The 23905-nt window shown below is 37.6% G+C and overlaps 1 protein-coding gene across 2 annotated transcripts in view; it reads left to right on the top strand.

Annotated features, from left to right (window-relative positions):
* The window catches only part of RPGRIP1L (RPGRIP1 like), a 97974-nt gene extending 95943 nt beyond the window's left edge, over positions 1-2031 (top strand). Inside the window, exon 25 of one of the 2 annotated variants that reach the window (XM_036835104.1) lies at positions 611-2031. In XM_036835104.1, the coding sequence (XP_036690999.1) occupies positions 611-658 (48 nt within the window). In that variant the 3' untranslated portion in view covers positions 659-2031. The remainder of the gene's footprint in view (positions 1-610) is intronic. The other variant, XM_036835103.1, reaches the window with a different exon arrangement.
* Positions 2032-23905: the final 21874 nt, after the last annotated feature.

Below are 23905 nucleotides of genomic sequence, written 5' to 3'. Positions count from 1 at the left end.
GGTCCAGTGATTAAGACTTCACCTTCTAATGCAGAGGGTGCAGGTTCAATCCCTGGTTGGGGAGCTATGATCCCACATGCCTCATGGCCAAAAAACCAAAACAAAACAAGCAATATTGTAACAAATTCAATAAAGACTTTAAAAATGGTCCACATCAAAAAAAAATCTTTAAAAACATATAAATAACCATTTCAAATTATGATCATGTAATTTCTTTACAGTAAGTTGCCATTCTGATATTTGTTAACACGGTATGTTAGAACAAATTCTTCGTTGTCTTATCTTGATCCCTTTTAGACTTTTATTTCCTACTAAGAAACTCTGATTCTGTGGGAATCATTATCCTATCGCCTTTCCACTGGGTAAACTTCAGGATTAGATCATTAGTTTTAACTCTACAAGCAATATGTATACATACATGCAGTACATCTGAAATGTGTATACACACTCATACACATATGACAAGCTTTGATTTTTAGATTTCTGAGATACCAGTGAACTTTGGACTTCTGTAGAGCTGTTTTCATCTTTTCAACTACTGTTTCAGCTAGGCTCTCTGAAGAAATATCTGTTGAATGATATTAACACTTTTCTGCTATCCTCTCCCTAGTTTTGGACGCTCGAGCAGATGGTGGAGGTATTGGCAAGCTCAGGGTAACTGTCGAAGCACTCCATGCCCTACGGTCTGTCTACGAGCAATACAGAGATGACTTGGAGGCTTGAAAGAAACTGCTCCAGAGGCATCTCCTACTCCTGAGTAAATGCTCACATGAAAGCACTTAGATGAGATTTTCGTAATTACTCTGGTGTATGTAATCTATAATTCATGGGAAGCTGGGAGGGGAGAGGCCTGGGTTTGAAGTGTTCAAGTTTTGTATACTTTTTCCATTTGTTTATTTTTCTATTCCCTCCTTCCCATGACTGCCACCCCCTCAGGACTTAAGTTCTGCACAGTGGGCAACACCTTCTCAATAATTTATACCTACATGATAACATGAGAAAGGCTATTTGCATTTTCAACATTTTCTTATGAAGAACTGAAATGCAATTCCCATTTTTATTTTTAATAAGCAAAAAGCATAAATCTTAGAAAACCTATGAAAAAGAAATACTTTTATGTTATCCCTAATTGTCCCACTAAATGGAATGTGTATTATTAGCCTCATTAAGAGTTTTGCACTGTGAAGATTTTATTAGAAGCAATATATGAAAATTACTTGGATTAATGTGTTAATCTTCCTCTTTAAAATGGTAATATCCATTTTATGCACATTAAAGCTCAGTATGCATTTTCTTTGATGCATGCCATTTCTATCAATTAAATATAAAGAATGAGACTTGGCACCAACTTATTAAATTACTGCAAGTTTTTTGTTTTTCTTTCTTAAAAATTACAGTTCTTCTTATTTGTATTGTTTTCATGTATTTGTAATGGTAATATGGGATCCAGGAATGTGTGTATGTAAAGAAGAGACAGATACATGAAATTTACACTTTGAAAACTTAGCTTATGACATAGAAAGAAAATATTAAAAATATGCCTCAAATTCTGATATGCTTAGTTAGACCTGAAAGGAGTATCTTTTTATCATTTTTTAAATTTACATCAAGCTTGTACAATGCTAGGGTGTATCTGGATAACCAGATCCTCGAAAAGCAGCTCAGAAAGTTAATTTTCTAGCTTTTACTCAATCTCACTGAAGGATTTAATTGATATTTTTAATGGAGCTGTGAATCAATGCTGCAAAGGAATTGTCTCTAGAGGTCTAGGATATAATGCATTTCATTTTTTAATTTACTTTTTTATTTGTCATTTTCTTCAAAGGATTTTTATAGGCTGTGGGTTTTCACTGTTTGCAAACAGGCTATGTTCCTTCTTAAGCATATGTAAAGTATTCAGGGAGATAAGTAATTTATTAAAATCTACCTAATTTGCCGTGATATATTAAATCTCTGCTTCAGTGATCACAGACCATTTCATTTAGAGAATTAGGCATTCCCTCTTTGTGTGATTAAAGCTCTGGAAAATGAGTTCTTTGCTCCTATTTGTGAACATTCAAAGCCTGCTAATGGCAAGAAGATGGAATAGATTATGAGACAATTCATTACAGTTCAACAGAAAAAAAAAAAAAAGCAGCTATAATGCAAAAAATGCAAGTATGAATATCTGCATATAGTTTGAACCATCTGTGCTCTAATGGCTTCAATAATGACTCTCGTCTTTAGGAGGCTTTGAAATGACATCCGTACAATATTAATTTGTTGATGTACATTGTGGAACCAGTAGAGTATGATCTGACCACAGAAATCTATAAATTCTGTCTCTACCATTGGGCCTCCCTGTCTGGGGCCTGCCATCTCCAAGAATAATCTTGCTCTCATCAAACTCTGCAAATCTTCATAACAACTCATTCCTCTGGAACCTTCTAGAGACCACAAACATCTGCAGACTAAACCTCTCCAATCCTAGTAAACAGCCACATGTTTGTTGTCACTTCAGCTGGCTCTGAGCTCATCTTTTTGGCCTCTCTTTCTAGCTTTCTTTGGCTTTAAGCAGTTACAGTGTCATTAAGGCCCGTAATATTCCCTGCAGTAATTTAAAACAGCCGGATTATACCCTGGGATTAACTGAGTGGTTTTTGAGACATTTATTGTGGTATTCTCCCAGGAGGTTTGTATTATTGTTTTAAAACATTACATCCCAAACTAAATACCCTTTCAGCAGGGAGAAGACCAGATTGTGCTGACTTCTTATGATCTTTAAGTGGAAAGGGGAAGTTTTTATTATAAATCTTCTGAGATCTAGTCAACTGTATAGCATGTATACCTCAGCTAACGTTAGAGAATTAGCCATGTTTCTGTCACTTTCATGTGTACCGTAACAGATTATTTAAGATTCCTTTTCTAGTTTTAGAATACTCGGCCTCAAACTACATGAATTTTCACAAAACTCATTTTCATAAGTAGTTGAATAGCTGCTGACACGTTTTGAAGTGGATAAGTGGTCTTGGATGCTTCAAATGGTTTTCATAATCTGCCCGAGAATAGTTTTTTGTTTTGTCTTGTGTTGACCAGAGTTCACTGAAAAGTTCCCCACCTTTTAGGACCAAGAGCAACAGTTTTCTCTTGGTGAGCTAAGCCTGATCCATTAAGTATGGCTTGGCGCTGGGCAGGGGGCCTGGCCAGACAAATACACCGGTTTAAGGTAAGGCTTGTACGAACTTACAGCTCTTGGTGTAAACGTACACAGTACACTCAGCACTTTTGGGGGCTGAAATGCTTTTAGTTTGGAAATATAAATAGAGATGTGATGTGGTATGTGGGAGAGTATATTTTACATGTTTTTTTGCCTACTGTAGTAGAAATGTCAAATTCCTAGCCACTGTCATGAGAAGCAGTTGACAAAAATAAGTTTTATGGTTTACAGTGTGGTTTACGTAGAGAACATTTCTCTTCACTCTCAGTTTCAACATGTTTTCTAAATTATCATGGTTTATTGCCGTTTAACTTAAATTAGTTTTTTTTAAGAATAAATAGAGAATATATTTAATCAAATAAAGAACAGCCACGTTGAAATTCTGCTGTTCCTGCCATTCAGTCGTTACCACAAAACACAAATAATTTCTGTGTATTATGAAGTGTGGGCTGGGAGCGTTCATGTGACTGGGGAGGCTCTGCGTGCACCCGCGCTCCCACAGCAAAACATAAGTTGTTTTAGTAATCTGACATCAAGAGCTGTGACAATGAAAACCACTTCTTACACATGTTCTAACAAGAATCCGATTAACATTCCGGTGGATATGGAAAATAACTTTTTTTCAGTCAAACTGGCACTATTGCTGAATTTAGAATGATTTCCTTATGCTCTAGATAGCAAAATGTGAATCACGTCTGTGAACAAATAATACGAGACTAAAATGTCATTTTTGGGTAGTACAGAACAACCAAGGGAGAGCTTTGGGGATATAAAATTATTGAGTGATTGACAATACCAGGGTGATCATTCATCCCCAACTATGAGAGTACATTTTAATAAGTCACTCATGCCTGAAGGCCTCTGACTACCTTAACAAAGAAAAACTAAATCCATGATTTATTATAGTTTGGGCAACATGCCTAATTAGATCCATGAATGGGAGCAAATGCAGCTTTACCTCCCCTTTGTTCAGAACAAAAACAACCTGCAGGTCAACCAGAAAGCTAAAAAGTATCAAAGCTATGGAAACAAGTGTTTTAAAAACTGAAAATACAGAATTAGAAAACATCTCCTCATCCTAATCTCTTTTATCTTGCAAGATAGAATCTTCACTTCTATTTCAAAGGAAAGTACCACCAGTGGACTGCACCTTACAGTCTGACCTGCTGGGAAATTGGGCCCGTGTTCCTGTTGTCATCACACCTTTTGTTCTTGCCCTTTCGTTTTCCATATACCATTGATTAATATGTTTAAACCATGTTTCTCCTTCAGTTTTTCTGAAGTAAAATCTGGGTCCCTCAGACTTAGAACATGACCTCTTTTCTATGGTAGATACCTTTGGGCTTTTCCTCTGCTTTTTGCCCTCTCTCACTCTTTATTGAGATTCACCTTTCTCATCCCCGTAGCAGCATCACCTCTCTGTTCATTGAACATCATCAGTTTTCTTTTTAAATCAAATGTACATCTTTTTTTTTTTTTTTTTTGGCTGTGTTGGGTCTTCGTTTCTGTGCGAGGGCTTTCTCTAGTTGCGGCAAGCGGGGGCCACTCTTCATCGCGGTGCGCGGGCCTTTCACTGTCGCGGCCTCTCTTGTTGCGGGGCACAGGCTCCAGACGCGCAGGCTCAGTAGTTGTGGCTCACGGGCCTAGCTGCTCCACGGCATGTGGGATCCTCCCAGACCAGGGCTCGAACCCATGTCCCCTGCATTGGCAGGCAGATTCTCAACCACTGCGCCACCAGGGAAGCCCCCAAATGTACATCTTGATCTTTATATTTCTGTCATCTATTCTCTTCACACCTATATTCAGCTGCAACATCTCCTCCCACCTGTCTATCCCCCTACTCATTTTTCAAAAGATGCCCAGAGGCAAAGTTCTTTAAAAGGCATCTCTTTTTTTTTTTTTTTTTTTTAGAAATTCACGTTCTTTTATTTATTTATTTATGACTGTGTTGAGTCTTCGTTTCTGTGTGAGGGCTTTCTCTAGTTGCGGCAAGTGGGGACCACTCTTCATCGCGGTGCGCAGGCCTCTCACCATCGCAGCCTCTCTTGTTGCGGAGCACAGGCTCCAGACGCGCAGGCTCAGTAATTGTGGCTCACGGGCCCAGTTGCTCCGTGGCATGTGGGATCTTCCCAGACCAGGGCTCGAACCCGTGTCCCCTGCATTGGCAGGCAGATTCTCAACCACTGCGCCACCAGGGAAGCCCCCCCTACTCATTTTTAGTTATTAGTAAAGCACATTTTTTTCCTTCCTCTTTTCTTGGTGCTATAACCACTTCTTTAGATACCAGCATCTATGACAATTTCCCAAATTTGGAAGGTCATCTGTGACCTTCCCAAAATGTTCCTTTGTGTTAAGACTTCCCTTAACATGACAGGGGCACTCTTAGTCAGCCATCATGAAACTAAGGAAACAAACAGCAAGCTAATTTTTGTGTCTTTGCTTCTTTTGTACCTTTTTACAGTGAAGTAACAGAGGCTGTAACTCAGAAAGCTCTCAGGAATCACTGGTAAGGAGCTGAAGCATAAGGAGTTTTTAAGAAATTTTAAGGAAATGTATCATTAAAATCAAGCTGTATTTTCTGTAAATGTGTTTTGTCGCAGTTTACACGGCCTCGTTAACAATAGGGAAAATAGAAATTTTGGAAGAAGACTTAAGAGACTACAATACAACCTAGAGGTTGGGGAGACTTTTCTAACCAAGAGAGGGAAGACAAGCTATAAAACAAGACATAGATGTATTAAATATGTAAACATTAAGGTAGGGTGACAGTTTTAATATCAGACAAAATCGAATCCAAGGTGGAAAACAAGGGACAAAGGAAGATTTTATACTGGTAAAGGGAGCAACAGGTCAAAGATGTAGTGAACTTGAGTAAATGTATCTCACAGTATTGCCCCAAAATTCATGAAGCAACAAGTGACAGAACTATAGTGACTACATGTTTTTGAATAGTTTAATTCTCAGAGAGTGAGAGATCAAAAAATAAGAAAAAGTCTAGAAGATTTGCTTCGTATGATCACTAAGCTCAAATGGATGTAGAACGCAGGCAGAACATTCAAAGAAAAACTAACCGTGCACTCAGCCACAAAGGAAGCCTCAATTTCCAAAGAATCAAAACCTTATAATTTGTTTCTCTGAGCAAAATGCAATGAAATTAGAAATCGGTAGTAAAAGGCTAGCTAAAAAATAATTTTATCTAAAAGTTAAAAATATGTGTTATCTTTGTTTGGGATTCTAGTAGGACAAGGGATAACCCACTCTTACATCATAACCAGAAGACAGAAAATCCTACAAACTTCACTTTATGTGTAAGTGGGGAACATAATTAAACATCAGCTCAGAAGCCCACGCCAGAGGGTGAGAAAGGCAAGGGTTACGTGTAAGAGAGGAGCCTGCGACAAGATTTTAGTGGTGGCAGAACACAGATAATATATCAACTAAGTTTCTCCCAGGAGACGGTCCACCCTGAGTGAGGAAATGCTGGGGATGGGTCTGTGGCCTGGTGGATCAGAGTGCTGGCTACTGGGGAAGTGAATGGAAGGGGCTTGGAAATGCAGAGGACCAGAGGTAGCAGCCTTGGAAAGACACCTCTTCTGGAAGAGAAGGAGGCACTTTGGAAGGGGGAAGTCTCCCTTGGAGGCATAGTAGTAAAATAAAGAAGGAACCAGCTGAAACTGTGGGCCCCAGGGAAAGAAGATAGTATCATTAAATGGTGTCAATATTAATAGAAGGTCATTTATTTTAAAAACTGCACTTCACTGTAACAACAGAAGAGGACAGTCTTGAGCTAAGAAATCTTATAAGCCACCCAAACCCCTCCCCCACCCATATGATTATCTGCCCTGGCTGGTACAGGAAAATCCAAAACAACTTTTAATTAAAAATAGAATCCTGCATCCATATTCCATAAGAGAACAAAAAGAGAACAAAAATGAGAAAACTTTTCAGCAGGATGGAGCCCCAGTAATTGTAAATTTGATAGTTTGGATCACGCTTCTTGTTAAGAACAACTTGGAAAGCTCATTTTACCTAGGCTATAAGAAATTACAGGAACAAGGGGACTTCCCTGGTGGCACAGTGGATAAGACTGCACTGCCCATGCCAAGGGCCCCGGTTAAATCCCTGGTCAGAGAACTAGATCCCACATGCATGCCACAACTAAGAGTTCACATGCCACAACTAAGGAGCCCACCTGCCACAACTAAGACCTGGTGCAACCAAATAAATACATAAATAAACAAATAAATAAATAGAATTACAGGAACAAGATCTGGGAAGGTGAGCCAGTCAGGAAGGCTGATTTTCTCCTAGATGCAACTGCAATCTAAAAGCATGGGTAAGAGGCTAAGAAGCTGAATAGAGCTTCCAACAGACTCACAGGGCTTTGAAGAATAAAAGTTGTAATTTAGGGTCCACTGAGGACTAGGAGCCCCAGTAAATCCCCCAGGCTCAAATTATTTCTACATTTTTTTATGTATAGTGCTTGGTACACATATAAAATTAACTAGGCACATAAGGAGACAAGACCACATGACTGAAGACTAAGACAGCAGACAAGTGAAACACCCATAAGTAATTCAGATAATGGAATCATCATCCAGGAACTTCATCTATGAACTAAGAATTCATTAGGTCAGTATCCAACAGCAAATCAGACACAATTGAAGAGAGGAAACTGTAAAAAAAAAAAAAGAAAGAAAATATCAATTTGGATGCATGGGAAGAAAAATGGAAAATACTGAAGAAAAAAAGAGGGGGCAGTTAATAGACTTGGGATTGTGTGGAAAGTTATATAGGCATACCTTGGAGATACTTGCAAGTTTGATTCCAGACCACCACAATAAAGTGAATATCGCAATAAAGTGAGTCACACAAATTTTTTGATTTCCCAGTGCATATAAAATTATGTTTACGGTATACTGTAGTCTATTTAGTGTGCAATAGCATTATGTCTTAAAAAAAATGTACATACCTTTTTAAAAAGACCTTATTACTAAAAAATGCTAACTATCATTTGAGCTTTCGGTGAGCCATAATCTTTTTGCAATAGTAACATCAAAGATCACAGATTAGAGATCATCATAACAAATACAATAATAATGAAAAAGCTTGAAATGTGAGAATTACCAAAATGTGACACAGACATGAAATGAGAAGATGTTGTTGGGAAGATGGCACCAGTAGACTTGCTCAATATAGGGTTGCCACAAACCTTCAATTTGTTTAAAAAAAAGAAGAAACAATATCTGCAAAGCACAGTTAAAAAAAAAAAACTAAGTAGGCCTGTACACATAATTGAAGTCCCATAGAGGAAAAAGAGAATTAGCATCAATATTCCAACAAATAATAGCTAAGAATTTTCCAGACTACACAGTTACAAGAATGAATTAATCCTGTATACTCAAGCTGGATAAACAAAGTTACTTGAAGCACGTCATAGAAAAACTGTTGAAAACCAAAGACAAGACAAAATCTTAAAAGTCAGAGACAAAAGACACACTAAGACTGAGAGCCGACTTCTTAACTGAAAGAGTGGAAGCCATTAGAAAATAGTATGAAATATTTCTTGGGCCCTACCTCATGTTCTCCTTTCCCATCTTTTATTCACAACCAAGGAAGTTAACTCCCCAGGGGAACTCTTGGCCAATAGGAGTCAGGAGCCAGTGGATAAATACTCCCCCTTTTCATCCTTCTGATGGAAAACCCTGAGGTGCATTGTATAGGATTGCAGCAAGAATAAGCCCCATCACTCATAGAAGTGAACAACCCGATAATACAATTTTGCATTGGCTTTTCCTTCTGTTTTACTCCTCCCAGACCCTCTCTCCTCTCACTGGGATCATTTCCCAAATAAAGTACCTGCATGCAAGCCCTTGTTTCAGACCCTGCTTTGGGGGAACCCAGGCTAAGGGTAGATACCAGAAATGGCCCTAGAAAGTGGAACATCAGGATCGGACTGTGAAACTGGGTCACTCACTGATCAAATGGCAAAAAGGATGACATGATTTATGGTAAGTTGTGATAAACCCTAGCATGTGATAGATTCTTAATGATGGTGGATTAAGATGGTGGGGGGAAAAAGTGAAGCATGGTGATCAGCTATTGATATTTACTTTCTGAACTTAGTTATATTTCAATTTTTTTAAGTTTAAGAAAAATGTTTCAGTAGATACAAAACTCCAGAAGAAATAAAGCCAGGCCTGATGCAAAAGAAAATGTAATACAGTATTCCAACATGAATTAAATATAATTTAAAAAGCAATTGCAGATAGGAAAAAAAACAGATCAGGAATTTAAAAACAAACTAGACAAACTTATAAAATGGGAACTGATGTTAGGAAAGAAATTGAAGAAAAAGAAAAAAATTAACCTTGAAATGACTAAATTATAATGTACCTAAGGGAAAATAAATATGACTGAAAGTAGACTAAGGATGACAGTGGATAGAAATGAAAGGAGCCAAGAAAATGAAATTAAAGAAATAGGTAGAATCTGTGAGAAAATGATAGCTACAATATAGACAGGCAAACATAAGTAAGCTTTCCTGAAATAAAAGAAGACCTGAATCTACATACTGAAAGGGTCCACCATGTATGAAAATTGTTTCAAAACAGTCAACTCTGAAACATATCCTAACAAAACAAGGAGGCATTAAAGTTAAAGAAAGAATATCCTCTGGTCCTCCAGGCAAAAAAAAAAGTCATTTATAAAGAAAACAAAATCTGGTTCGCATTAGATTTTGCAAGAGCAAATCACAAAAGCAAGAGTAGTGAAATACTCATCAAAAAACTCAAATGAAGTGTGAACTAAGGATTTTTTTAATCCAACTCTGCTATCCTTCAAATATCAAGGCTCTAGAAAACCAATTTTTATTATAGTGAAATTCGCATAACATAAAATTATCTATTTTAAAGTGAACAATTCAGTGGCATTTAATACATTCACAGTGTTGTGCAACCACCACCTCTATAGAGTTTCAAAACGCTTCCATCAATATATAAACCCTGCATACATTAAGCATTTATACCCTATTACCCTCTCCCCAGCCCTTGGCAACCCTTCATCTGCTTTCTGTTTCTATGGATTTACCTCTTCTGGGTATTTCATGGAAATGGAATCATACAATATGTGACCTTTTGTGTCTGGCTTCTTTCACTTAGCATAGTGTTGTTGAGGTTCATCCACATTTTAACATGTATCAGTACTTCATTCCTTTTTTCAGGCTGAATAATATTCCATTGTGTTAATAACCACTATTTGTCCATTTATCCATTGATGGACATTTGGGTTGTTTCTACCTTTTGGCTAAGTGAGAATTGCTCCTATGAACATTTTGGTACAAACATTTGTTTGAGTACCTGCTGTCAGCTCTTTGGGGTATAAATCTAGAAGTGCAATTGCTGGGTCATGTGACAATTCTACGTAATTTCTTGAGGAACTGACAAACTGCTTTTCATAACAACTGAACCATCATCCTACATTCCCACTAGCAACGTTCAAGCATTCCAATTTCTCCACATCCTTGCAACACTTGCAAAGATTTAAAATATTAAATTCTTAATAGTCATTCTTGTGAGGTGTGAGGTGGTATCTCATTATGGTTTTGATTTGTAGTTCCCTAGTGACTAATGATGTTGTACATCTTTTCATGTGCTTGTTTATAGAAAAAACAATTTTAGACAAGGATTCAGGGAATATTGTACTAATGAGTCCTTCCTGAGGAATCTACTGGAAGACCACCTTTGTCCAACTAAGAGATGAATGAGGAAACTGTTTAAAAGACTGGTGGTAAGCACTGACTGTATTTAACTATAGATCTTAGACCAACCACAGGTGGGGACAAGATGGAAGAATAGTATGTAGCAAATAATTATGTGCTCTGACAAAGTAGATATAACACCATTTTTTTAAGAGGGGAAAAGGGAAAAAGAAATGGGAAAGTAGAATAATTCATTTTGGTTTCACATAGATTATAGGTGAGAGTCAAAGATATCACTTACAGCAGACATATCAGATAGTTGAAACCTAAATAAAGAAAACACGGGCATTATATAACGATATTAGTGGAAAGATACTTACTAAAACAAGAACCACAAATCATCTAATCACCAACATTTTTTTTAAACTAAAAAGGAAAAAAAAAAAAACCAAAAACAAAACAAAACCCAGAGAATGAAAAACACATAGTAAACATAGCATAAAACAATAAGACAGAGATAAGATCAAGTATTTAAGTTGTAACAATAAATGTAAATGGTCTTAACTAACTTACAAGAAAAGATTTTCAGATTGTCCTTCAAGGCAAAATTCAACTCTGTACTGTAAGAGACACTCCTAAAACAAAGTGTAATAAAATTAAAAGGGTAGGTAAAATTATAACCAGGCTAATGCACATAAAGAAATCAGAGACTGTGAACTTGTTATCTTGACAAGATGAAATTCATGGAGGGAATAGGGCTTAATGAGACAAAGAAGGACACTTTATAAAACTAAAGGCCATAATTCACAGTGAAGATATAGAAGTTACTAATAACTATGTATCAAAGAACATAGCAGCAGCCTTCATACAGAATATAGAAGAGAAACACATGGAAATACATTTAGAAGAGACTTGTAAGATCCATTCTTAGTTGAAGACAAAGCAAATGGGCTAAATAAATAAATATATAGAAAATCTAAACAACATAATTCCAAGGTAAATCTTATCAATATATATTGAACTCTTCACCCTTATTAAAGAGAATATTTCTTCTTTTCAAATACACAAGAAACATTCATGAAAATTGACCATATGTGAGGTCACCAAGAAAACATCAGTAAGTTCTTTCAAATAAAAATAATGCAAACCAACAACATTATGTTATCACAATGCAATTAGACTGAAAATCAATATCAAAAGGCACGAGGTCTTCTCCATCTGGAAAATTTTAAATTATCAAACAATTCTTTAGTCAAAAGGGAAATATAAATGGAAACTGAACAATTTCTTTTAAAAATAATGATTATAAGAACACTATATATCAGTCTTTGAGATACAATTAAAGCAAAGGTAAAAAGAATGCAATTCTCTTTAAAATTTAATATTTAATCTATTTAAAATAGATTAAATATTTATAAGAATCAAAATGAAAGTGTAACAATAAATGAATTAAATATCTATCTCAAAAATTAGAAAAGGAACAAAAAGGAAATCTAGAAAGTAGAGAGAAGGAAATAGCAAGGATAAAAGCATAAATAAAACCGAAGAGTTTAAAACCAAATAGTAGAAATAAATAAAAAGATCTTTCTTTGAAAAAAATCAACAAAATAGATCTAATTTTTATAAAAGAGAGAAAGCACAAGTACAGGTTAAAACATGAAAACTGGAGATTAACTACTGAATCAGTGGCTATTCTATTGATAAAATGTCAGGAATCTAAGTTGCACAATTCTATGCAAATACATTTGAAAACCTAGATGAAGTGGATGATTTTCTAGAAAATACAGCTTAACAAAATTAACCCTAGTAGAGATAGAAAGCTTAAAAGATCAATTTCCATGGAAGAAATAGTTATTAAAGCGTTAATCCCAAAAAAGCACTAGGCCCAGAAGGTTTTACAGATGAATTCTCATAGGCCTTCAAAGACTAGATAATTTTAATGCTATTCAAAATGTTTTAGAGATATAAAAAGAATGAAAATTTCCATAATCTTTTAAAGAAGTGAATATATCACTGCTTTGCAAACCCAATAAACACTGCACACACATACTCAAAAGAAAACTAGAAACTAATCTCACTTATGAATATTGAAGCAAAAATCCCAAGTAAAATGTTACCAAATAGAATTGACCACCACATTTAACTATATATAAAATACACCATGATCAAGAGGTGTTTATTCCAGAAATGCAGTGTGGCTCAGAATATCTGGAAACAGACCCAAATACATACAAGAAGTTGGCACAGCAAAGGTGGCTTATTAAATTAATGGAGAGAGGTAGACTATTCAGTAATGATGTTGGAAGCAATGAAAGGGCATCTAGTAAAAAAAAATTATTGGATCCCTACTCATATGTTAAAGCATAATGGATTCTATAAATATATACATGTAAAAAATGAAACCATAAATGCCCTAGAAGTAAATAAATAATTATTTTTACAATCTCTGGTGGGGATAGCCTCTATAAGTAGGACACAAAATCCAGGAGCTATGAAATGAAACAATAATAAATTTGCTACACAAAAATAAAATTTTCTTCATAGCCAAAGAAAAAAAGTCATAAAATCAAAAGACAAATGAAAAACTTGGAAAAATATTTGCTAAAAGTGGAGCAAATAGCTAATTTTCTTAATATATAAAGAGCTCCTAAAAACAGTAAGAAAAAGAACAACAACATGTAGAAAAATGGGTAAAAATGTTATGAACAATTTACAGGAAAGAAACTTCAACTGACTTAATGAAGTGAGTATAACATTATTGAATGTAATGATATCGATGATGGTATTAAACATGGAAAAGATACTCAACATGCTCATAATAAAAAAAATGCAAATAAAAACCACAATGAGATATAATTTTTCAACTACCAGATTGACAAGATCAAAAATTTTATAGTGCTAGCAGGGCTATAGGAAACAGGCACACTCACATATCACTAGCAGAAGGGTAATTTCCCACAAACGCTGTGGTGATCGGTTTGGCAGTTCTATCAAAATTTAACATACATGTCTTTTAATCCAGTAATTCCACTTTGAAGACATTATCCCAGAGATGTACTTGCAAATATAAGAAATAATATTGGACAACGTTTTTTATTTCATTATTTGTTTAAAAAGGAAAAATTGGAAACGCCCTAAATATCCAATTGGGAATTCATCCAATAAATTATGGATCTTATGGTCATGAAACTGAATATTATGCCACTATTTAAAAGATGACTTATATGGAATGCTCTCCAAGATATATTTTTGTTTGATTTTTGGCTTAAAACAACAGAAACTTACTCAGAGTTCTGGAGGCTAGAAGTCTGAAACCAAGGTGTTGGCAGGGCCATAGTCCCCCTGAAGACTTCAGGGAAGAATCTGTTCCATGCCTGTCTCCTAGCTTCCGGTGGTCACTGGTAAGTCCTTGGCATTCCTTGGCTTGTAGACCCATCGCTCCAGTCTGCTCCTGTCTTAACAGGGCATTCTCCTCTCTGTGTCTATGTGTTCAAAATACAGTTTTAAGTGAAAACGTAAGGTAAAGAACAGTTTATGCAATAAATTACGTAAAAACACATATGTTGCTTCCATGTCCTGGCTATTGTAAATAGAGCTGCAATGAACATTTTGGTACATGACTCTTCTTGAATTATGGTTTTCTCAGGGTATATGCCCAGTAGTGGGATTGCTGGGTCGTATGGTAGTTCTATTTTTAGTTTTTTAAGGAACCTCCATACTGTTCTCCATAGTGGCTGCATGGATAAAGAAGATGTGGCACATATATACAATGGAATATTACTCAGCCATAAAAATAAACAGAATTGAGTTATTTGTAGTGAGGTGGATGGACCTAGAGTCTGTCATACAGAGTGAAGTAAGTCAGAAAGAGAAAAACAGATACCATATGCTAACACATATATATGGAATCTAAAAAAAAAAAAAAATCGGTCATGAAGAAACTAGGGGCAAGACGGGAATAAAGATGCAGACCTACTAGAGAATGGACTTGAGGGTACGGGGAGGGGGAAGGGTAAGCTGGGACAAAGTGAGAGAGTGGCATGGACATATATACACTACCAAATGTAAAAATAGATAGCTAGTGGGAAGCAGCCACATAGCACAGGGAGATCAGCTCGGTGCTTTGTGACCACCTAGAGGGGTGGGATAGGGAGAGTGGGAGGGAGGGAGACGCAAGGGGGAAGAGATGGGGACATATGTATATGTATAACTGATTCACTTTGTTATAAAGCAGAAACTAACACACCATTGTAAAGCAATTATACTCCAATAAAGATGTTAAAAAAGGAAAACACATATGTAAATGTGCTTGAATATAAGTAAAATATCTTTGGAACTATAAGAAGTTGGTAAGTGGTAGCTTCTGGGAAACGGAATTGGCAGCTAGGGGAAGAGGTGGGAAAAAACCTTACTTTTTACTTTGCTTCCATTTGTATATTATTTACAGCTATATTGAGATATATTTCACATACCATAAAATTCATCCATTTAAATTATACAGTTAAGTGATTTTTAAAAAAAATTTTTTTTGGCTACGTCCAGTCTTAGTTGCGGCACGGGATCTTCATTGCAGCATGTGGGCTCTCCGTTGCAGCGTGCAGGCTTCTCTCTAGTTGTGGCGTGTGGGCTCCAGAGTGCGTGGGCTCCGTAGTTTGCGACACGTGGGCTCTCTAGTTGAGGCGCGCGGGCTCAGTAGCCCCGCGGCATGTGGGATCTTAGTTCCCCTACCAGGGATTGAACCCATGTCCCCTGCCTTGGAAGGCGGATTCTTAACCACTGGACCACCAGAGAAGTCCCTAAGTGATTTTTAACATATTACAGCGTTCTGCAATGATCACCAAAATCAAATTTTAGAACATTTTCAGCACTCCAAAAAGAAAACACATATATTGGGTTGGCCAAAAGGTTTGTTCGATTTTTTCTGTAAGATGGCTCTAGTAGCACTTAGTTGTCTTTAACTTCATTGAAACAATTTTGTTAGATTGTATGTGACAGCTGTCATATCAGCATGAATTTTAAAAGACTTACCAAAATTGATGAATTTTTGTGTAGCCATTTTAATATTGAAGATGGAAGGAAAACAAGCAACATTTTCGGCATATCATGCTTTATTATTTCAAGAAAGGTAAAAACGCAACCAAAACGCAAAACAAAGATTTGTGCAGTGTATGGAGAAGGTGCTGTGACTGATCGAACATGTCAAAAGTGGTTTGTGAAGTTTCGTGCTGGAGATTTCTCACTGGACAATGCTCCTTTGTCGGGTAGACAAGTTGAAGTTGATAGCAATCAAATCGAGACATTAATTGAGAATGCTCAATGTTATACCACGCGGGAGATAGCCGACATACTCAAAATATCCAAATCAAGCGTTGAAAATCATTTGCACCAGCTTGGTTACGTGAATCGCTTTGATGTTTGGGTTCAACGTAAGTTAAGCAAAAAAAAACCTTCTTAACCGTATTTCTGCATGTGATTCTCTACTTAAACGTAATGAAAACGTTCCATTTTTAAAACAAATTGTGACGGGCGATGAAAAGTGGATACTGTACAACAATGTGGAACAGAAGAGATTGTGCGGCAAGCGAAATGAACCATCACCAACCACACCAAAGGGCGGTCTTCATCCAAAGAAGGTGGTGTTATGTATATGGTGGGATTGGAACGGAGTCCTCTATTATGAGCTCCTTCCAGAAAACCACACAATTAATTCCAACAAGAACTGCTGCCAATTAGACCATCTGAAAGCAGCACTCCACGAAAAGCATCCAGAATTAGTCAACAGAAAATGCATAATCTTCCATCAGGATAACGCAAGACCGCATGTTTCTTTGATGACCAGGCAAAAACTGTTACAGCTTGGCTGGCAAGTTCTGATTCATCCGCCATATTCACCAGACATTGTACCTTCGGATTTCCATTTATTTCGGTCTTTACAAAATTCTCTTAATGGAAAAAATTTCAATTCCCTGGAAGATTGTAAAAGGCACCTGGAACAGTTCTTTGCTCAAAAAGATAAAAAGTTTTGGGAAGATGGAATTATGAAGTTGCCTGAAAAATGGCAGAAGGTAGTAGAAGAAAAGGGTGGATACGTTATTCAATAAAGTTCTTGGTGAAAATGAAAGATGTGTCTTTTATTTTTAAGAACCGAAGGCATTTTTTGGCCAACCCAATACATAACAATCATTCTCCATTCCCAGCTTCCCTACCCTCAGTCCCAGGTAACCACTAATCTACATTCTGTCTCTATGGATTTGCCTATTCTGTATATTTCACATAAATGGAATCATAATATGTGGTTTTGTGACTGGCTTCTTTCATTAAATAACATATTTTCAAGGTTCATTCACATTGTAGCATGCATTAGTATTTCATTCATTTTTATTGCTAAATAATATTCCATTGTATGACTATAGTACACTTTGTTTATTCACTCATCAGTTGATAGATATTTAGGTTTTTTCCCACTTCTGGGCAATTATGAATAATGCTGCTATGAACATTTGTGTACAAGTATTTCTGTGGAGGTATGTTTTCATTACTCTTGGGTATATACCTAGTTGTGGAATTTCTAGATTGTATGGTAACTATGTTTAACTTTTTGAGGAACTACCAGTTTTCCAAAGCGGCTACACCATTTTCCATTTATACATTTTGGATTTTTGAACCATGTGCTAGTATTATCTATCCAAAATAATTAATAAAATGGTATTAAGTAATAAATTAGAGCTATACCCATTGACTTAGAGAGATTTCTATTATGTATTATGTTTATTTTTTAATATTTATTTATTTATTTATTTATGCTGTGCCAGGTCTTAGTTGCAGCATGCGGGATATTCATTGGGCATGCGGGATCATGTTTCTGTGTGTGCAATCTTTTTAGTTGTGGCATACAGAATCTTTAGTTGCGGCATGCATGTGGGATCTATTTCCCTGACCAGGTATCAAACCCAGGCTCCCTGCATTGGGAGCGTGGAATCTTAGCCACTGGATCACGATTATGTGTGTTTGTTTGTTTATTGGCCGTGCTGCATGGCATGTGGGATCTTAGTTTCCCAACCAGGAATTGAACCCATACCTGCAGTAGAAGCGCGTATTCCTAACCACTGGACTGCCAGGGAATTCTCAAAGAATTTATTTATTTATTTATTTATTTATTTATTTATTTATTTATTTATTTATATTATGTGTTATGAAGGATCTAAAGCAAGATACCATAAAGTAAGAGAAATATATATAATATGATCATACTTTTATAAATTGAAGAGCAAAAGATTTGTGTGTTCACCCATATGCAACTTGTATCAGTCATAAATGCTTTTGCCTACAAGATAACAATAAACTAGACTAACAGTGGTTTAAACAAATAGGGGTTTCTTTTTCTTCCATGATTGATAGTCTAGACGTAGACAGCTTCTAGCATTGGTTTGGTAGCTTAGTATGGCCTTGAAAGACCCAGATCCTTTCTATATGTCTACTCCGCCGTCTTTAATATGTTGATTTATCACTGCAAGGCCACAAGATGCCAATAGCACCTACAGGCACATGCACATGTATATTTCACATACCATAAAATTCATCCATTTAAATTATACAGTTAAGTGATTTTTTTAAAAATTTTTTTTTGGCTACATCCAGTCTTAGTTGCGGCACGGGATCTTCATTGCAGCATGTGGGCTCTCCGTTGCGGCGTGCAGGCTTCTCTCTAGTTGTGGCGTGTGGGCAAAGGGCAAATGAGTCAGCAAAACCCACCTAACTTCCACTAACATTTCATTGGCCAAAATTGGGTCACGTGGCTACCTCTAGCTCCAAGGTAAGCCAGGAAATATGAGGAAAGGATTATCATTATTGCGTTGGGCCAATCATGACCCATTGCCAGACTAAGCACATTGTATTGCAAATAAAATCAGGATTCCACTAGCAAAGAAGAATGGGAACATTGTCTGACACTATGTATACATAGATAAAAGATTATAGGAGAATGGGAAAATGTATGGAAGGATGCACATCAGAGTGCTAACAATGATTTGGAAGGGTGGAGGGAGAAGACAAGGGCAGGCGGGTGGGTGGGAGTATAAGAGGGATGCATTAATTAAAACCACAACTAAGGACTCAGAAACTAAACCCAGAAACCAGGACACATTCTAGCATACATTGAGTAGAACAAGGCCAACGTGAGAAACACTAAAGGAGGATGTATAACTTACCTCTTGGTAACGTTGGTTTAGAGTTATTATCAGTTTCTTAAGAATGAGGAATTGGAGACTTGGAGACTGATGTCAGGAACCAACTGAATGTCCTTGGGTTTTATACTGATAAGTATAGTGATCTACAGTAAATGGAACAGATTTCTCAATTTAAAGAAAAATCAGTAGGAACTGCAAAAGAGTATAATTTGGAGCTCCAAAATCATTCTACAGGAATACAAAAGGGGATAAAATCGGGCATTTATATAGAAATAAAAGCTTCACAAGTTGGGAACCACAAACAACAAAGTAAAACTTGACATGAAGTGTCCTAACAGAGGGAATGTATGATGGGTGTCATGTGGTTTTTCAATGTCTAGAGATCCTCCAAGATCTCTTGCTCTGCTTTCCCCATCTGACCTTTCTGTTTTCTCCAAAAATTGATAGAATCAGGGGCAGAGAATCTAAATCAGAACCAAAGCAGATGGGGTGCAAAGACATTGGATGCCTCTGGGGCCCCACCTCACATCCGTGCTGCCGCATCTCAGATTCCAGCTGTGGCTTTGGTGGCCAGTTCTGTGACAGCTTGAAACTCACTTCACTGTAACAGCATTTTGCCTGAGGTGTATACTGTGTTCTTTGCTGTGTGCTCCGTGACTTCTCTAAAGCTGTGAACACCTGTAGGAGTTTACTTAGCCTGTACACATGCTACAGCAATCCACTGCATGATTGAAATGATACCTTTGGGATCAGGCAATCCAGAGAGTGCTCATAAGATCTACAAACAAATGGCCCAAACTCCCATGCCACCTGACTGGGTTACACCAATGCCATGTCCTTGACTCACACCTATGGTCTCATGGGTCAGGAAGGGCCTCTGCTACTACCAGATATCAGGGAGAAAAAAATCTTGAGTTTGATTTATGGATGAGTAGGCCCAGTTTGTTGATGTGAGCTCAAAGTGGATTGCTGCCACACCAAGCCTCACTTCAGGATGCCCCAAAGGACAGGGATGGATGTGTGTGGGCTCAAATGATGGCCTCCCTTCACCACAGCTGGTCCTGGCTACTGCTCAGGCTGCCGGTAGCACAGACTAACACTGAGCCCTCTATATGGTACCATCTCTCAAGGAGACCAGCCAGCCACTGATAGCAACTTGCTTATGATGGACTCTTTCCACTTTGGAGGGGGCAGGAATTTGTTCTTCCTGGAATTGCTGTCTCCTCTGGATATGTGTTTGTCTTCCCTGTCCACAATGCCTCCACCAGTACCACCATTGGAGGGATAACAGAATGTCTGATTTACCAAGATAGCTAATGGGAACCTGCTGTATAGCACAGGGAGCTCAGCTCAGTATTCTGTGATGACCTAGATGGGTGGGATGGGGGTGGAGGTGCGGGGTTGAGGGAGGTCCAAGAGGGAGGGGAATCTATGTACACATATGGCTGATTCACTTCATTGTGCAGTGGAAACTAACACAACATTGTAAAGCAATTACACTCCAATTAAAAAAAAAAAAAAAAAAAAACAGAATGTGTGATTTACCAGATGAGATCCCACATCGCATTGCCTCCGCTCAAGGGATTCCTTTCACAGAAGAGGAGGGGTGACTGCTTCTACCAAATATTGCAGTGCCCAGAGGCAGCGATCCTCCGAGAACGAAGGAATGCCCTATTGCAGGCCCAGCTGAAGTTCCTTCTTAGAGACAACTGAGCAAGTTGAGGTACTGTCCTCCGGGATACAAATTATGTACTGAGTCTCTAGCTAGTGTGGCCCTCTGTCCCCAATGGCTAAAATATGTGACTCCAGAAACCAAAAGGTAGAAGCAGGAGTGTCCCCTTCACCACCACTCCCCGTAACCCGATTGCAGAATATGTGCTTCCCATGTCTGTGAGGTCCTGGTTCCTGAGAGGGAAACCATTTCACCCAACACAGTAAGGTCCCTCTGAAACCACAGGTGTGCCATTATTTTGGGCTCTTCTTAATAGGCAGAAAGAAAAAAAAAAAAAAGAAAAAGAAATTACTAAATGTGGTAGGTTAATGATAGCCACAAACTCCCCCCATAAAGATAGGATCTATTTTTCCTCCCCCTTGTATCTGGGCTGTGCCTGTGACTACTTTGACCAGGAGAATACCGTGAAGGTGCTGCTCTGGAGGTTCCTGATGTCACCTTTAAGAAGTCCCCCATTTCCTTGGAGTCCTTCTTCACGTAACTGATCCATCTGAGCTCACTGGCTGATAAACACCCCGGCTGTGGTACCTCTTGGATCAGGAATGCCAGTCTCTCTTCCCAAAGTTCTCCTTGACATGTGTTTCACTGGAGTCCAACTCCTTGGAATGTGACTGTCTTGTTACTATCATCGTCATTTCTTGCCATGGCATAGCCACTCCTAGTACAAATCCTCACGTTTAACATGTCTGCAGAGTACAGTCATTAGCAGCTGTGGTCTCTGCTGCTGGGAACAGTGAAGGAGGGCATCATTCTATAGAACACTATTACTAGTTTCCAAGGGAATGGAAAAACACCTGTGTTGAGAACTACCTGGCTTTCAGTTCAAGCGAAATGTCAGGGACAGCAGCTCAAAGAGTGGTTTCTGCCTGCTAATCCCAAGTCAGGACTCATGTATGCAGCCTAATCTATTTCTACTGCAGACATCTCACTTGAAATAGCTACAGTATTTACAAAGTAATTGTAAATATATATGTTTTCACATTACATGTCCATGGGAATGATTTGCATGGAAGGATCCTCAAATGCCAAGTAAAACATTACCATGGAGCTCTAGTTGATATAAAATGATTGCTTTTATGGCAGTTGACATTCCCACTTTGGGTTAGTCTTATTATTGTCATTGTTTTTGTTACTAAAACCAGTGACACAACATCAAAGGCATGATCCATGAAAGAAATAACTGATAAGCTGGACTTCATTAAAATTTAAAACTTCTGCTCTGTGAAAGACACTGTCAAGAGAATGAGAAGATAAACCACAGACTGGGAGAAAATATTTGCAAAAGAGTTATCTGATAAAGGACTGTTATCCAAAATATACAAAGAACTCTTAAAACTCAACAATAAGGAAATAAACAACCCAATTTAAAAATGGGCCAGAGATCTGAACAGAAACCTCACCGAAGAAGATAGACAGATGGGAGGTAAGCATACAAAAAGATGCTCTACATCATATGTTACCATAAAACAACAAATTAAAATAACAGCAAGTTACCACTATACACTTATTAGAATGGCCAAAATCTGGAAAACTGACAGCACCTATTGCTAACAAAAATGTGACACAACAGCAACTCTCAAGCATTGCTGGTGGAATGTTTGGAAGACAGTTTGGCAGTTTCTTACAAAGCTAAACGTATTCTTACCATACAACCCAGCAATCAAGCTCCTTGATATTTACCCAAGTGAGTTGAAAACATATGTCCACACAAAAACCCACATACGGATGTTTATAGGAGCTTTATTCATAAATGCCAAAACTTGGAACAACCAAGATGTCCTCAATGGATGAATGGATAAATAAACTGTGGTACATTCAGACAATGGAAAGTTATTCGGTACTAAAAAGAAATGAACCATGAAAGCCTTGAAAAGACACAAAGAAAACTTAAATGCATATTACTAAGTGAAAGAAGCCAATCTGAAAAGGCTACATACTGTATGATTCCAACTATATGATATCCTATAAAAGGCAAAACTATGGAGACAGAGAAAATATCTGTAGTTACCAGGAGTTGGGGGGGAGGGAGGGATGAATAGGTGGAGTACAGAGGATTTTAAGCACAGTGAAACTACTCTGTATGATACTATAATTGTGGACACATGTCATTATACATTTGTCCAAATCCATTGAATGTACAACACCAAGAGTGAACCCTAATGTAAACTATGGACTTAATGATGTGTCAATGTAAGTTCACCGAACGTAATAAATGTACCACTCAGGGGCTAAATGTTGATGGCAGGGGAGACTGTGCATGTGCAGGAGGAATGGGGGAAGACAATTATGTACTCTCTGTACTTAGCACTCAATTTTGCTATGAACCCAAAACTGCTCTAAAAAATAAAGTCTATTTTTAAAACTATGGAATAGCCTACCATTTTTTCTTCACATTCTGCTTCTTTGAAGCCCTGGAGCTGTTTAGTTATTAAGAAGCTCTTTCATATAAGAGTCTTGGGTGACAGTAGAAAAGTATAGCTTCAAACTGTATGAAAACAGAGACAGCTGAGTCCACTGAACGAGGTTCACCACTTCTGCTCCTAACTGACCACATGTCCGTAATTAGCCCAACTTCCTGGACATTTCACCTCCACCTGAATATGAGCATATTTGACTAAATGGTTCTCAAATTACCTGTACCTTGAAACTGTGATTCTTTTATTTTTATTTTCCATTTTTTATTTCCACAGTCAGAAGCTGGTAAGGTTTCAGGGCCATTGTCACACTGGACCCAAGTAATCTAGAGAGAACTTAACTTTGGAAGACAGGCAGTAACTTGTAGTGGATAAATAAGAGGAAAGATGTTGCAGGACCAGAGACATTAGCCAGCAAACCTGGCAGCACCCTGTCCTCCGCAGAGGAGAGACTCAGAGCTGACAGAAGATCCCTTGTGATTTACACAGAGAGGTTCTCAAGCACACATTCCTCCCCAATAAGGGAAGAATCGAATGATTCAGTATGGATATTCTGAAGGGACACAGCTAGAACACAAGACACACAGAGAAAATCTTTATGAAATGGAAGGAAAAAGAACTGTGAATGTTTATCAGATTTTATATTCTTAAAAGGTAAAAAGAGGATTACACTGTGGT

Source organism: Balaenoptera musculus, chromosome 19 (assembly GCF_009873245.2).
Source record: "Balaenoptera musculus isolate JJ_BM4_2016_0621 chromosome 19, mBalMus1.pri.v3, whole genome shotgun sequence".
NCBI lineage: Eukaryota > Metazoa > Chordata > Mammalia > Artiodactyla > Balaenopteridae > Balaenoptera > Balaenoptera musculus.
Note: the sequence above shows the minus strand (reverse complement) of the source record. Positions and strands in the feature narration are given on the sequence as shown.